The following is a 14921-nucleotide window of genomic DNA, read 5'->3' as shown; positions in this document are numbered from 1 at the left end:
AGTGAATTTCAAGTGTTCATCTGACAATAGCTGCTCTAATAGCTCATCTCTAATAGCTGCTCTCATGGGAGAACGTGCACATCATTAGAGAAAATGCTGCAATATGCAGTGCTGTCCTCAGCAGAATCCTGTTCCAGTCACGATTTTTACTTTTCCTGGAAAGGCGAAGGACGTATAGTCCTTACGTATATGTATTATTGTAACTCACCGAGACAGTCAGGTTTGTTATGTTCCTGTTAATGACTGAACAGTACTGTTACATATCAAACAAATAACTTTGCAATAGATAGCCTTAGTTACTCAGTTAATCAAGTTTTGGTACTTAAATCCATTGCAACACACGTGCAAGCTTAAAGAAGCTCATTTGTAACTCATCGCTCTGAACACTTCATTGTATCAGTGCTTTTTGAACTACTCTGGTCCCAGTTCTTACTTAGCTTATTTTATCGTACATGTTCCACATCAGTGACCTACAGAAACAATGGCTATAGCACGCAGCAGTAACTAGTACAGACATTTTCATAAAGAAGCAGTATATATATAACTTTTATATATATATATATATGTGTTCCTAGTTGCAGATGAGGAAAATGCATTGCAGCAGACAGAATGAAATATTCAAACAGTTTTTATAAAGGCATGTTCAGTTCAGCTATGTTTAGTTTGGCTTCATTCTTAGGTCTAATTATTTTCAGAGCCGTTCTGAAGTATTGATAGAGTCTTGTTAGTATTGACAGAGATTTACTAACAAACCTGTGAAGAACTGATACAGCTGATGGCAATGTCTATACCTACCTCATCATGATATATAGCTCAAAATCTAACTGTTCACTTCCTTCATCATTTACAAGACACATTCAGGAGACTGGTATAATTTCGTTCTAAGAGATGTTTAACAGAAATTTGTTTTATTAATCCAAGAACTTCACTGAATATTGCAGACAGAGATAGATGAATCTGAAGTCACTGAAGATTCTAACAAGTTTATCAGGAAAAACACTTGCTAAAATGTTTTGAAGTCAGTACAGTACTAGGAAAAATAGCAACGATGCAAAATAATAAAACAAAGACAGCTGTCTGACTGGACAAGATACTCATCACCAAAGACTTCTACGACGCATGTTTTCCTTGTGGCTTTGCTAAAGAATTCCCTGGCTAAATTAGTGCAAGTCACACAACCTTCCTCTAAGTCAATTATTCAACCAATAATGTGGGGAAAATAATGCCAGTATCCTAATAATATAAGGTTGCTGAAGGCTTCTTTCTTTTTTTTTTTTTTTCCTTCCTGTAAAACATTTTGTACAGGATCCTGATATAGCACGATCTTGCCGAAGGGCTGCTGAAGTCAGCAAGATCTCTACCAGAAGACAGACATACAAAATACGACTGGAAGGGCAGATAGCATGTTATATTACTACTTAGGCTCTTTTTCAGCTTGGTGGCACTTCAGCATTCTAGATGCCTTATGAACACAATGGGCACAGCTGTCAAGATCACTTTACGGCCACCATCAGACAGCCATCGAAGCAGCAGTGTGGGGATATAAATGCGTAACACAGAAATACAGCTTGCCAACCCCGAGATTAGCTACTCCAACAAACCAACTCTTAGTTCCCATATAAAATATAACTAGCAAAGATCATTTGCAGAGCAGGATTTCCTGGTGTTTTTCTTACCTGCAGGACTTCTGACTGTACAATACCCTGGGAACAGAGTGACAACGCCGGTTCTCATGCCAAAAGCTTACAGATGCACATATGGTCCCGCGTTTTTTTGTGGTTTACTCTGCAGATTATGGTTGATCTACCATACTATAAGGAAGCAGAGTCTCTCTTGTGAATAGCTACCATTACACAGCCAAACCACAAAGAAATTTGGGGCTTTATTCTTAGAGGCATTTATTTCAGTGCAGAATACTCAGTTTCTAAAGCCTCAGTCTAGTAACTTACACCTCAGAAACTATATTCACTTAAGATCAGTTATCCAAATTAAAACAAGAAATGTAATGAAGGTCTTTGTTAAGATTTACATTTAATTTATATCCACATTTTCCATTTTTGGAAATGAAATATTTACGTACTTATTGTGGAGAATATTATTTAGCAGATACTGCAACGATTTCTAGGTAACGTTTCTTCTTTGTAGTTTTACACCAGTGAAAAAGAACGTTTAGAAAATGCTTCACAATGGAATTTTTACATCCTCTGAAAAGCTGGGTGTTTCACATTAGGAAATCTCAGCAATTTTAATGAAAACACAGGAAAGCTTATGAAATCCAAAATGCCACTTCATAATTAGAAAAATTCCTACAGCTACTTAGTTTTCATTTTAATTCCTAATCTTTGCCCAACTCTGATTTGCAAGCTACGGTATAAATACATGTAATACTTTAAAAACACAAAGACGCAAACCCTAATCTTTGAATTGGTTACATGCCAGGCTTGTGCTTAGAACTTTAGAAACTGTTTATAAGCAGATATTTAAAACCAGAGGCATCACCTTTTCAAAGGCACTCCTTAAAAGGACTGCAACAATGTGTTCTGGGCAAATTGTGGTTTGATGTGAATTTACGGCTGCATTTAGAAAATAGTGCATTTAACTTCTTTTAGTCTGTATTGTATTTGGATATCATATTTTCAGAAATAGGTGATCATACAGTCTACATTGCAATGCATAAATCAAAGCTCTAACTGTAATATAGAAAAAGACATTACTGTACTCACAGTCAAGGATGTTAGGCCAGCATGATCCAACTTCTATGATTAATACCAAAAATCACGATTGTTTCACTGCTTATCTTGTCTTCCCTCCATTCTCTTCCCTTCTTTAATTTGAAAGTCTTATGCCTCAAGTAACCATATTAAATTTAGCTGTCTCCCCACTGTTGTAAGATGGTAAAATAGTTTTTGGCTAAGTTGTGGCTATGTTTCAAATATGGAATACAATTTCTCCCAACTCAAAATTATGTTGCTATATGTCTTCCTCTAAGTCTCATTTTTTAAGCTAGTAACTCTTAGTTAAAATCCATATGTTGCCAAGGCATTGTTATGGTAGTAACACCCTCCCATCCCAGGAATTTTCCAGGTTTCACCTCTGTTACCATGCTGTACTTGAAATTATATATCATCAAAGTTAGGACTGGGACTACTGCCATCCTCTAGAAGGGAGACCACACATGTGTTGAGGAAGTCAGTTTTTTATTTCCTAATTCGGCTATATGAACATGAAAAAGGAGAACAAAGCACAGTCACTGATCTCAAAGAACCAAAACCATAGACTGAAAGAATAAGAGGCTTGAAAAATAGACCTGCATATAAATTGCTGAAGTAGCTGACAGAACCTTTTTTCCTTTGGACTTCCATTAAATTATAGAAGATTAAAATAGGGCACAAAAATATTTAGCCTATTATTACAAAGGATTTCAGTGGAAATGTGTTTTGTTCCCTTTAGTTTTCTGAAAAAATACGAGTTCTAGTTATTACATTTGAATAAAACTGGTAAATTTAATTTGTAGGTTTCATTTGGACTTTGGATGAAAAACGCACCTAAAAGCTTGTCTAAAAGGTCAGTTTGGATCCAAATGACCTAATCCCATGCCATTTTGAAGTACTACACTGTTCCCTTCTGTCAGGATTCTGTAGTTTCATAGCCTTGTTTGTTGTTTATTCTTCCATTAAAGATAAATGAAAGGTTAAGTAGATGTATTAACTACGTGGTTCATTTACTTGGATCTTTTCTTTGAAGCTATCATGAATCAGCAACTGAAAATCCTTAATGCTTGAATTCTTTTAAAAATTAAATCTCAGGGTTCTTATTTCATGCAAAAGTAAAGAAGAACAAGAAAAATTGCTACTACTGCATTACTAACAAAATAATTCTCAATAAAAGCAGAGATTATCTTTGCACAACTAACAGAACATACATAATATTAGATCTTAAGTTAATTAACTGAAAAAGCAGAAGAGCTCACTGTGACTAATCATTACTATTTGGGAGACCCAGATGATTAGCCTTGAAGCATTCAGTAACCTCTTCTTTAACTAATTTTTTAAAAACATTTCGAAATTACACTGTACTTACTGGATTGAGAACCACTGTGAAGAACAACTCTCCTCCTTGAATGCTTTTGTCTAGTTCCTTTGGGCCTCCAGGATACTCTTTATAGAAAATTGTGTGGGTGAATAAGCCACAAGTTTGCCTAGGAAGCACCTAAATTTATTAAAAAAAAAAAAAAGAAAAAAGATTCAAGAGAAATTCACAAAACAAAAATGTTTATGCTTTTAATGAGATAATAAATGCCAGATAAGTAACACATAACTGATAATGTTCCTTTGTGATAATTGCTGGGTAGATTTGACATAACATCTTTGCCAGTAGTCACTAAAGATCTAATTGAATTAATACACTGGCAGATCAATAAATAGTGATTACTGACAGAAACAACATTCTTTATATCGGTGAAATCATAATGTCTAAAAATTCACCACATTTTGTTTGAAAGTGCAGATTGATTTCAATCACTAAGTTACAACTCAGCAATCTCCTCAATTTAATTTTATCTGTAACACCTGATCCTGAAACCAAGTATTTGAAGTCTGCTCATCAAAGATTTCTAAACTGGAGTTTGAAAGGCAATTTTTGAATAGGAAGAACTAATAAATGCAGTCACGTTCTCCAGTAGAACTTCAAATATTTTCTATCAACTTCAGAAAATAATTCGCTGGAGAGTATTTCAATTATGTCTATTTTCATGGAAAATCAACAGCTGAGTATTGATGTTCGTGTATAATTCTCAAACTAGGATTGTTCTCAAACACTTCAGTCCCATTTAGAACATGTATTATATGATAGCTTAAACTTTTAAAGCACACAAATCCCTTACTTGACATAGACTGTGGTTTTGTAGATACTCTCTTATTTCTTGTAGTTTCATTTCTCAATATCTTTTTTGTAATGTACAGGATACTGTGACCACAGATCATAAATCCTGTGTTGTCAGAAAATGTATGGAATTTGTACTTTTGCTACAAACTTGCATATGCTTTTTAAAAACCTTTGGATTTCACTAATGAAATATGAGAACAGTTCTTCACAGAGGCAGGGAATGAAGCTGTACCGGATGGGAAATGCTCTGGCAAATCTTACACAATGGTTTTATTACTGAATGCATTCATCACTATAAGCCTGCAGATGTAAAATATTACTGCATTTGCCCTGGAGAACTGAAAGCTTGAGACTCCCAAAACAGGTGGTTTTACATGACTGTTCTCGGAAATTGATTTTTGGCCCCAGTGTCCTTGTGTTAAATCTCATAATGTGTCTTCAAACGACATGTTTTTACAAAAATTTATGAAAGAGATTTTTGGAGATTCTGAGAGTCAATCAGTCTCCCTCAAACGCTTCACGCCCCCTGAGCATACCCACAAACCCATTATTTTACATGCAGCTCTTGCTTTGAGGAGAACAAACTGTAGCTCAAACCCCGTACGGCGTCAAGTTGTTTTCTGGATGTCTGGAGACCGTTTGAGTTTGCTTCATCCAGAAATACATAAAAACTTTTAAATATTACTATTTCGCTTAGAAAAGTGGTATCCATGGTAACTTGAGGGCGATACTGGAATTCTGTTATAAGCTAAGTGGCAGTCTTGTGCTAAGGTGCTTGACCCTCCAAAACCCAGCCAGAGGTATTAACACAGTACACGCACTGGGATTCACCACTCTCCTACGTGCTCTGAAAGGAAGTTGCTTGAGAACATACCATCCAGTTTTTTGGAAAATTGTTTTGAAACACTTCTCAGACAATAACGACAACACGTGAATCAGAAATAGCCTACACTCCAGTGACCAGATGGTATTAGCACAACTCCTTCCATGTTGGTTGTGCATAAGCCCTTCTGGCGAACACTGCCGTCAGTGAACAACACTGGGAATTATGTAATACAAAAAAAATTATGTGATCTGACTTGTGGCTGCCTCAACAGAGCAGTTTCATAGCCTAGAGGGGGTGTGGCATGTCTGTGCCTTCCTTCCCTCCACCCTGAGTGTCTGCCCGCATCCAGACGGATTGCCCGACCCAAAGCCTAGCTGTGGGGTTACGCCACAGTGCCAAGCACAGCTCACATTCCAGTACGGCAGGAAGCAAAACGAGGGCAACTGTGCACTGTTCAAATGGCAGAAATATTTATGCACGAAAATGCAGATTCTCAGATGGCATAAACTGACAAAACTCTTTTGCAGTTAATAGTACTATGCAAATTTAAAACCTGCTAGAAATCCAACCTATAATATTCTGTTAAAAGACGTGAAGTTGACTTTTTCCTTGAGATCTCTGAATTCAGAGAGAATCTCTGATCTCAGATTAACAGTAGGACTAGAATAGTTAACAGCCTGTTAACTGTTAACAGCAGGGTGCCTGGAGGCCACCTTCATCAGCAACAGACTGATTTTAATTAACAAGATACCGTCAAATATATCTTGTTACTTATGCATAGCAATATGTGCTTCTCACAATGTGAACTTCCAGGATCCTGTGCTTTTCCACTTAAAAATAACTAGTTCATAAAATGAACAAAAATACGAACATCATAAATACAACTCACCATGATATTTTTGTGGATGAAGCCTCGTCTGTACCTTGCAGGCTTCAGATGTGGGTATTCTTCTGTGCTGGTAACTCTGATATTCCAGACTTTTTTCCAGGCATCATAAAGTTGAACGTGCACTGGATAGACTCCGGAATGGTGTGGCGCCACTGCATAGCCCAAGTCAGTTGGAATACTATGTTCCTAAAGAATAACAGAACAATGACTGCTTTCAAAGCATAAGAAACTTGATGTTTTGGCATTTCTCAAATCCTTTGTTTGTGAGACATCAAGAACAGGTCTGAAATGCAAATATCGGCGATATCAAAATTTGCTGATATGTAAGTGAGAGGGAAGGCAGCATGGTGAAGATGAAACGCAAGATTTTAGTACCAATGCCTTTTTAATAAATATTTTGATGAGTACGTAGGGAAGAGTGATACAGATGTATTTTACATTGGTTTCTTCAATATACATTACACAGAAAGCTGCACTCTAGTTCTTGCAAGGAATTTGCTCACAAACTACGAATTCAGAGAGAAAATTACTGGCACATATTCAACACAACCGATACAATGATCGAAGCGTGATTTCCACTACATGTCCCGACACAATTACTTGGATTGTTAGCTGCATTTCATAGAGAGTCACTACGTTTCCTCTCTAGTCCACAAGAAACATAAAAATGTATTCAAAAACAAGCTTAACCATTTCAGTGTCATTTTAATAAAAGAAAAAAAGATAATCACTTGTAAAATTCTGAGGATAATAGGCAGAATCTGCAGACTAACCCCTTCTGTACTACATCTTGTATGTTTGCAGGCTCCTGTCCTTTATCTTGTTTACACACTGACCTTGCAGGCATTACATTCTCTTGATATTCGATATATTTTCTTTCCAGTTTCTTATTTCCAACACACCCTAACGAATTTTGACACCTCTTCTCCTTTCTTTCAGGTTAGTTTTCAAAGAAATGGTATAGAGCAGGTATTTCTTTGATAGTCTGATTAGCAGAATACACTGTCCCTGAGATGTTGCTCTGTAGCAGTGATCTAGGAAAACTGCCTTTGTACAACCTTTGAATTCTGTTTAAGAGTTTTTTATATTGCCTGTGTTTGCGTGGTCATCTTCACCATATTTTCTAACCCTACTTTGCACGCAAAGGTAAGAGATGGTTGATACTTGGATCTCTTCCTTTGAATAAACTAGTTACTAAGGAATATGAAAAACTCTCTAAGTCTAATCTCAACGAAAAATGGGTGCGTGACCTTAGTAAAATCATCTTTCTTCATCTTTTCTGAAGGAGGCCTGGACTACTGCAGGAAAGCTAATGCACTGAACTTAAAGAGCTTAAACAGTCAGGATTCAATATTAGACAAATCTGTTATAATTTAACTACAACGACTTTTACTGACAGCTTAAAACAACACGAATTCACAAAAAGCAGTATTTGCTTCTGCTCTGGAGGAACGTGAGAAATAAGACTTGAAAGATGTGAAGCCTGCAAGGGAAGAAACCTGTTCTTCCCTCGTTAAAGGGTTACTCTGAACCTAGTGCAATGGCGTGTGTAACAGGTACGGTTTCATCACAGTTGAGAATCCTATTTTTTTCTATGTAAGAACTGGTGAAATTATTATTTCCCCTTAGCAATTTCTGGCGTACGTAATGGGGCCTAAGATTTTACCGCCCGGGGCTGGTGCAGCTTTTGGAATTCTCGTAAGACCGCAGCGCTCCTGGGTGAGATCCAAACAGCCCGTCAGTGACCCCGCTGCACCCAGGGAGTGCGTCTGCAGCTGGGGTGCACTGGGCGTAACCGGCCGGAGCAGGAATGAGTAACATCTGGCCTATCGGTTCTACTGCGTGGGGAGATAAAGAATGGATACACCACCAGCTACACAGCTTTACACCAGTTAATTGCATCACAGAAATTCCGATTCCTCTTCCTTTTATCTTTTGTACTGCCCTTAAGCATGTGTAAACATTGGAAAGAAAAAAATCTTTACAGAACACGTAAGAAATGGCATTCTCTAATGTCCCATTTAATCTCCTTCATTCAGCTATAAACAAACGTCTGATTTTTAAGGGTTTTTCCCTCAAGTTTTACAATATGCAGTAATAAATATGTAATTAAAATCTTTCATTCTAATTATGAGCTTATCATCTTCAATGTATCAGTGTCTCCATTATTTCTCAGTGACTGTAATTCCCAAGTTGAGCATGTTGCACACAATATACACTTTCAGTCTGATAATGCATGAAGCATCAGCTATTTCAGCCCTTTTCAAAAAAGCAGGATATTTATCTTTGTTATTAATTTAAATGCTTTAAGCAAATGAAACTGAGTAGCTTCATATCTACACACAGCTTCAGACACGAAAAACATTTAATATAAGGTATCTGTAAGTATGAAGAGCATTGAAAGTAGTGAAGAAAACAGAAATTGATAAAGTTACCTAAAACAGGGTTAAATATGAATTATTTTAATAAAATACTCTAATGGATACATGCCGTAGACTAATCCTAGAGGATGCCCTAGGTCACATCAGAACTACAAGAACTAAAGCATTTTCCAGTGGAGCTTGCAAGAGTACACAAAATCATATAAAAAAAAGAATTCCAGACACAGGATTTTTAAATTTTCATGGTTCTAACTTCTATTGAAATGCTTTCTTTTAAGGAAACAATACAATTGAGTTGGTCTGTACTCAGTACAACTACAGTTTACAGTAAACTCAGTATAATCTTTGGTCAAAGAAAGCATATACTGTTCTTACTTAAAAGCAAAGTTTTCAAATACAGATTTTAAATGCTTGATATTCTAAGTCTGTAAGTTCTTCCTACACTCACTGACACATGACCATAAGTGCTATATTTTTTGTTCTGGCATTTCAAATCCCCTTGCTCTTCAAGGAACAAAGTCATTGCCTGCCAGCTAAAAAGCAACCAGGATATTTTGAAAAGGGAGAAGTGAAATTAGGCTGTTGGAAGAGTAGATGTATTACAGTAAACAAGTTATGTTTGCTGAGATATTCTGAGATAACGCTTCTTTCTGTCTTTACATTGGACCATTTCTTCAGACAAATCATATGTACTATGTATGGCAGTTCGGTTTGGTTTTACTGTACGAAATTAACTGCAGAGAAAAGTTAAGTATTTCTCCAGTATTCTCAGACCTAAAGATCTGGTTTTATTTTTTCTTATGTTCTCAATGAAACATTTTTTTTCAAAGCTTTACTGTGAATAAATAATTTGTAAAGGCAATTCTTTTCAAAATAAGTTTTTATAAAGCTGATCCAAAGGGAATATACAAGATGTTATTAGGTACCACTGCAGAAAAGCGTCTTTGAAAATGCGGCACACTTCATTAATCTTAACATGCAGTGTTTTCATAAAGTCCTTTGGCATGTTTTGAGGGTGTATTTACTCTTTCAGAAAACTGAATTTTTTCTAACCTTTACAATGGGTTCTTTGGACAAAAATTTATTTAGGAAAATATTGAAATAGAAGCATTTTAATCTATATTGACTTTCCAAGATGGGAACATAATAATTCTTCATTCTGAAATAATTTTTCCATTCAAAGCTTTTCATAAAGCAATACCAAAAAAAAAAAAAAAATCAAACTTCAATTGAGAAGGAAATCCAAATTGTAGAGAAACAGAATTTTCATTGCACAAAAATAGAGTCATTGCAAAAAGCACTTTGAATTGAGAAGAAAAAGTTTTTGTATTGAAATTAAGACAAATTCTACAAGGATTGATTCTCTAACAAAACAGGAATAATGGTTTCTGAGTACCTACATTCAATATAAATAGCAAAAATATAACTCACTAAGGCAAATTTTTTGTTGAGGATCATCTGCTCCACCAATGACGACTCGTTGTGGAAGAGGTGCGGCTGCATGTGACTCCACATATGGGGAAACCACCAAAACTCATCTACCAACCTCAACAACAGGTCATCGCCTTCATCTTCCTCCTCAGTGCCTGAAAAAGAAATAACATCTCTGAAGTCAAGTCTCTACTTTTATTATAGTCTTACAAATGTCTGAAAACATAAGAAAGAAATTAGCATAATAAAATGTGCCAATTAAGGTGCCGAGGATTTTAAACGTTTCCACGTACATATTCCTTTTCCTGCAGTAATTAGAGCCAAGTAAAAGACCGGGCGCCTCATTTTCATGTCAGCTTGAACGCATGGCACAGCGCTGCCTTCACACACGTGCTGGATCGGGAACATCCACAGCTAAGGGACAGAGTCACAGACACTATATACGAGACAGTTTGATAGAGTATAAATGAAAATGCTTGTGACTCTTAAATTCACTTCCCAATCAAACTTATTTTCCTTTTGTTACCTGTATGATATGTGGAAGTATCTTTTCCAGCAGCCTTTTCAAAATATTTTGCGTAATACAATTATTTTCTCTTCCCTGCTAATGCTTACCTTTGTGAACACGGCCTAAGAGTTCCCAGAAACCTGCATCTTTGAAGAGACTTTAAGGGTGGCCGGAGCACGAGAGAGAAGCAGCTGCACCCCAGCTCCCCACGGGGACAGAGCTTTTTCCTCTTTCCTTCAGCAAACCACATACCTTCACTGCTGTGATTTTATTCCTCATTACCTCTGGGGGAACTGCAGCAGTGAATGAAAAATGCGGGCAGACATACGTAATGATGTGTTAATATTTGTCAGATCATTAGATTTTAGGATTCCACGTGAGTCCACGGGGCCCTGTGTGATGTTCACATGGCATCAAAGAAGTGACAGGAGCACCTAAAGGTCACACGCTACCGGATCGGAGAGAAGAAACCATATCAAGAAAGGAGGAAAGCCACAGGAAGGGATGGGCTGTAACAGAGACAGGCTCAACTCATACAGTTTACTGGGTCAGTCTGTACCACAAACGTGCAATACCTTTGCCAAATCCTACTCAGCCCTAACCAGGAGACCCATGTGCATATTCCCTCCAGAGCATGAGAACTGTCAACTGAGGCAAAAGAAATGGTCTGGAAAGTACCTCTGCATGCTTAGACACTGGCAGGTGATGAACCTGGCAGTCAGGATCATTTTGCTGGGCCATTCTAGGCAAAAGAAAGGGGAGGAAGGGATGGGAATGGATGGAGCAAGTGATGTCCTGAACACGAATATGTTAAGGCATCTCTAGTCTCTCTGAACCGCGCAGGTGACACCTGGATTGCAGGGTGAAACCTGGACAATTACCGAGTCCAGCTGAAGTCTGCTGAGCCCAAGAGGACCTGTGAGAGGGACTGTGCAGCCCCAGCTTTCTTCTCCTCTTTCCTTCAGCAGACCACATACCTTCACTGCTGTGATTTTATTCCTCTTCTGTTCAGCTCTAAATAACAGACTTTTTCCCTGCCTCTTCTCTTCTTAACATGACAAGGAATACTGACCAAGGCGCACAGCTGAGCACAAGAAAAGGTGTGCTCATCCCTCTGCTATGTGACACGCACAACAGCCAAGCGTGTGCAAGCTCTGTTTATCTTTCCTTGGTTTTGAACAAATCTGGTTTTGGTTCCTCATCTCAGCGAACATGTCACTTCACTTCCCTCTTTTCATATTAATATCCCTTAACTATGACATTAGCTTGTGTTGTCTGTTGTCTCTTCTCTCTCTTTCAGGCTCTGATGCTGTCCTATTTTGCATGAGTGTCTTTCTGTTCATCAGTAGAGAGCACATTCTTTCTTCTATATCACATCCTATTTAAAACATTATCTTTTATTTTTCCCTTTGTATTTTTCTACAGTGGTTTAAGTATAAATTTTTTTTCATGGTTAATATATATTGCTATATCTCTACAGTAGAGACTGAACTATCCAAAAGGATGAACTGTGGTAGCTCAACAGATCTCTCAATGAAGCCAACAGCAAATTTTCATTTCATTGGTGGAATTCACCACTCCATAACAGGTTGAAAGGAAAAGAATTCTAATAAAAGGAAAGAACGAATTAAATCCGTTTCAGATTGGCACCTAATGCAGGCACTGCAGCATACTAGAATTATAGGTGCTTCATCCTAAAATGTTCCAGCCCACCTAAAATTCTCACTTAAATTCTCAGGAAATGGATGCAGAGAAAAATCCAGTCCACCTACTCTACGTGCCTCCCTCTATCCATTTCCTGGGAGAGGTTCTGTAGTAAGTGTCTGAGCTAGCTCAAGTTGAATGAAATGATAAAGAAACAGCAAGAGATGTTTTTAATTCCACCCTCAGATTAATTTTACTGTTATCCAATGACACACATATAACTCCTACAGAAAGTTGTCATCTCATCTTGGACTGCCTCTTGCAAGGTGTCCTCCAGGACCTGCGACTGCCATTTCTGCATGTCCCAGCTTGCAGGAGGAAGAACATCATTGCCATTATTCAGGACACTTAGCAGTCTGACAGGACACTTGTCTGAAGGGCTTAGTCTTTCTCTTAGAAACTGCAGCCTGGCTCTCCTGTTTCCATGTCATTACTTTTTGAACTAGTATGCAAAGAATGAGCACCTTATTCTTCTGTTTGTTTGTTTTTAAAAAGAGAAATGTTGCTGCAAAGAGGTATTTACAGACTCTACCTACATGGTTATTTCCAGACAGACTACAGCTCAAACAAAAGGTTAATCTGGTATAATAACTTGATTTGGGGAAATCACATAAATGCATGTCTCAAAGCAACCTGGAAGAAAGAATAATTTGATTTTTTAGTTACCCTATTATGAAGGAAACTCTTCTCTCTACGCAGACCCTTTGTCTCCATCACTACTACTTTCCTCATACTACAAAGATCATCATCAGAATGTAAGTGATTTTCGTATTTCTTTCTTACCTGTGTGATAAAATTTCCCTGAAAATCCCAGGTTGAAAGTAAAATTTGTAATCTGAGCTCTCAAAAGATTCTGAGTGTCAAGCAGGGCCTGAGAAAAAAAAAAACAAACAAACAACAAAACACCACATAAACATATCTGTAGAAAATGACACCTGGCAGAGAAATTTAATATAACAATATAAATATCTTTACAGGCATATATCTTTTCAATGGGTTTTGCTATTTAAAAACTGCTGGGTTTAGATATTTTCATTATCAATAAAGATTAAAAAAAGCATGCAAACTCCATCGTTTTCCTCATAAAGATGACTAGCTACCAGAGATAGCTCTGATAGCTCCCTGTTTAGGAGATAGGGAGGATAGTTTGCTCCCTGTATTATGAGATAGGAAAACAAAGGTACAAGCCAGAAAAAAGACCTTCCACTGAGTGCTCAGTAAACCTGGGACTCAGCCAGGAATGAAATTCAGATCTCTTGTGCCTCCAACCACTGCTTCATTCCCTGGGGTGAAGAGCATCGATTAGAATCATGCTTCTCTACATCAGGTCAAGTACATACACAGCATTTTAGTCACGTTTCAAAATTACTGGCAATTAAAAAAAAAAATCCAGAAAGACGCTAGATGAAGCCTACTCCACATCAAAGAACTTAATTCTAAATTCCCTGAAATTCTGACTCATTTCTCAGACAGTTACCATACTGGCTGTCAGCATACGTGTACTTGCACTAAATTAGTACAAACAAAAAACAGCATGCAGGAAGAAAGGGGAAAGCTGTTATTCATCAGATACAGCTTCACTCTTGGATTTCAATATGCTCTTCTGGATTTGTCACTCCTGAGATTTACATACTACTTTCAGGAGTTACCTCCCAAACTCTTAACACTCTGCTGCTGTTCGCTCTTTCAGTTTTCCAGGTGTAACCAAGAAACCCAGCTTTCCAATGCAAAAATCGAACAAAAAGCCTCCTCTAAAATGAGACTTGGAGTGCACATTCCTTCAAAGAGCCTGCCTTCAACTGAGCACTTGCTAGTCGGTCATTTATGAACACATGAGACTTTTTGGAGATTTGTGACACTGTACACAGCCCGTCGGAACTGTACAGCCAGCTACAGCACACACACACACACTTGGAGACAGGCACTCCTGCAGTACCTTTGAAAGGAAGGAAAATATACATACATCAAAGGTCACCAAAGACTTTTCAAAGTAAATATACATTATAGCACAACGATTCTAATAAGTGATTAAAGTAATCCTCTTGTCAGAAATTAAGACTCTAATAACTCTAAGCATGTTATGAAAGGGGAATGTAATTAAAAGCACAAAAAGATTAAAATCACTGTAGATTTTCAAAAGTTTAGATAGAGGTCTAGTAGGCTCCCCACTCTTAAAATTCAATGACAGTTTGGTGCTCTGAAAAATATGAGCCAGTAATTTTATTTACAGTTTCTTTGGACATTTTCATTATATCCATAATTTGTCTACAATTACTTTTTTAACGGGAATGCCAGCGA

General features: G+C 37.4%; 1 protein-coding gene across 1 annotated transcript in view; it reads right to left on the bottom strand.

Moving 5' to 3' along the window:
* LOC104379105 (bifunctional heparan sulfate N-deacetylase/N-sulfotransferase 3) overlaps positions 1-14921 on the bottom strand; it is a 59635-nt gene that overhangs the window by 23928 nt on the left and 20786 nt on the right. Inside the window, exons 2-5 of the mRNA XM_009986302.2 lie at positions 13407-13494; positions 10412-10566; positions 6600-6785; positions 4081-4209 (exon numbers count right to left, since the gene is read on the bottom strand). Of these exons, the coding sequence (XP_009984604.2) occupies positions 4081-4209; positions 6600-6785; positions 10412-10566; positions 13407-13494 (558 nt within the window). The remainder of the gene's footprint in view (positions 1-4080; positions 4210-6599; positions 6786-10411; positions 10567-13406; positions 13495-14921) is intronic.

The sequence above is a fragment of the Tauraco erythrolophus genome, chromosome 5 (genome assembly GCF_009769465.1).
Source record: "Tauraco erythrolophus isolate bTauEry1 chromosome 5, bTauEry1.pri, whole genome shotgun sequence".
NCBI classification, from domain to species: Eukaryota; Metazoa; Chordata; class Aves; order Musophagiformes; family Musophagidae; genus Tauraco; species Tauraco erythrolophus.
Note: the sequence above shows the minus strand (reverse complement) of the source record. Positions and strands in the feature narration are given on the sequence as shown.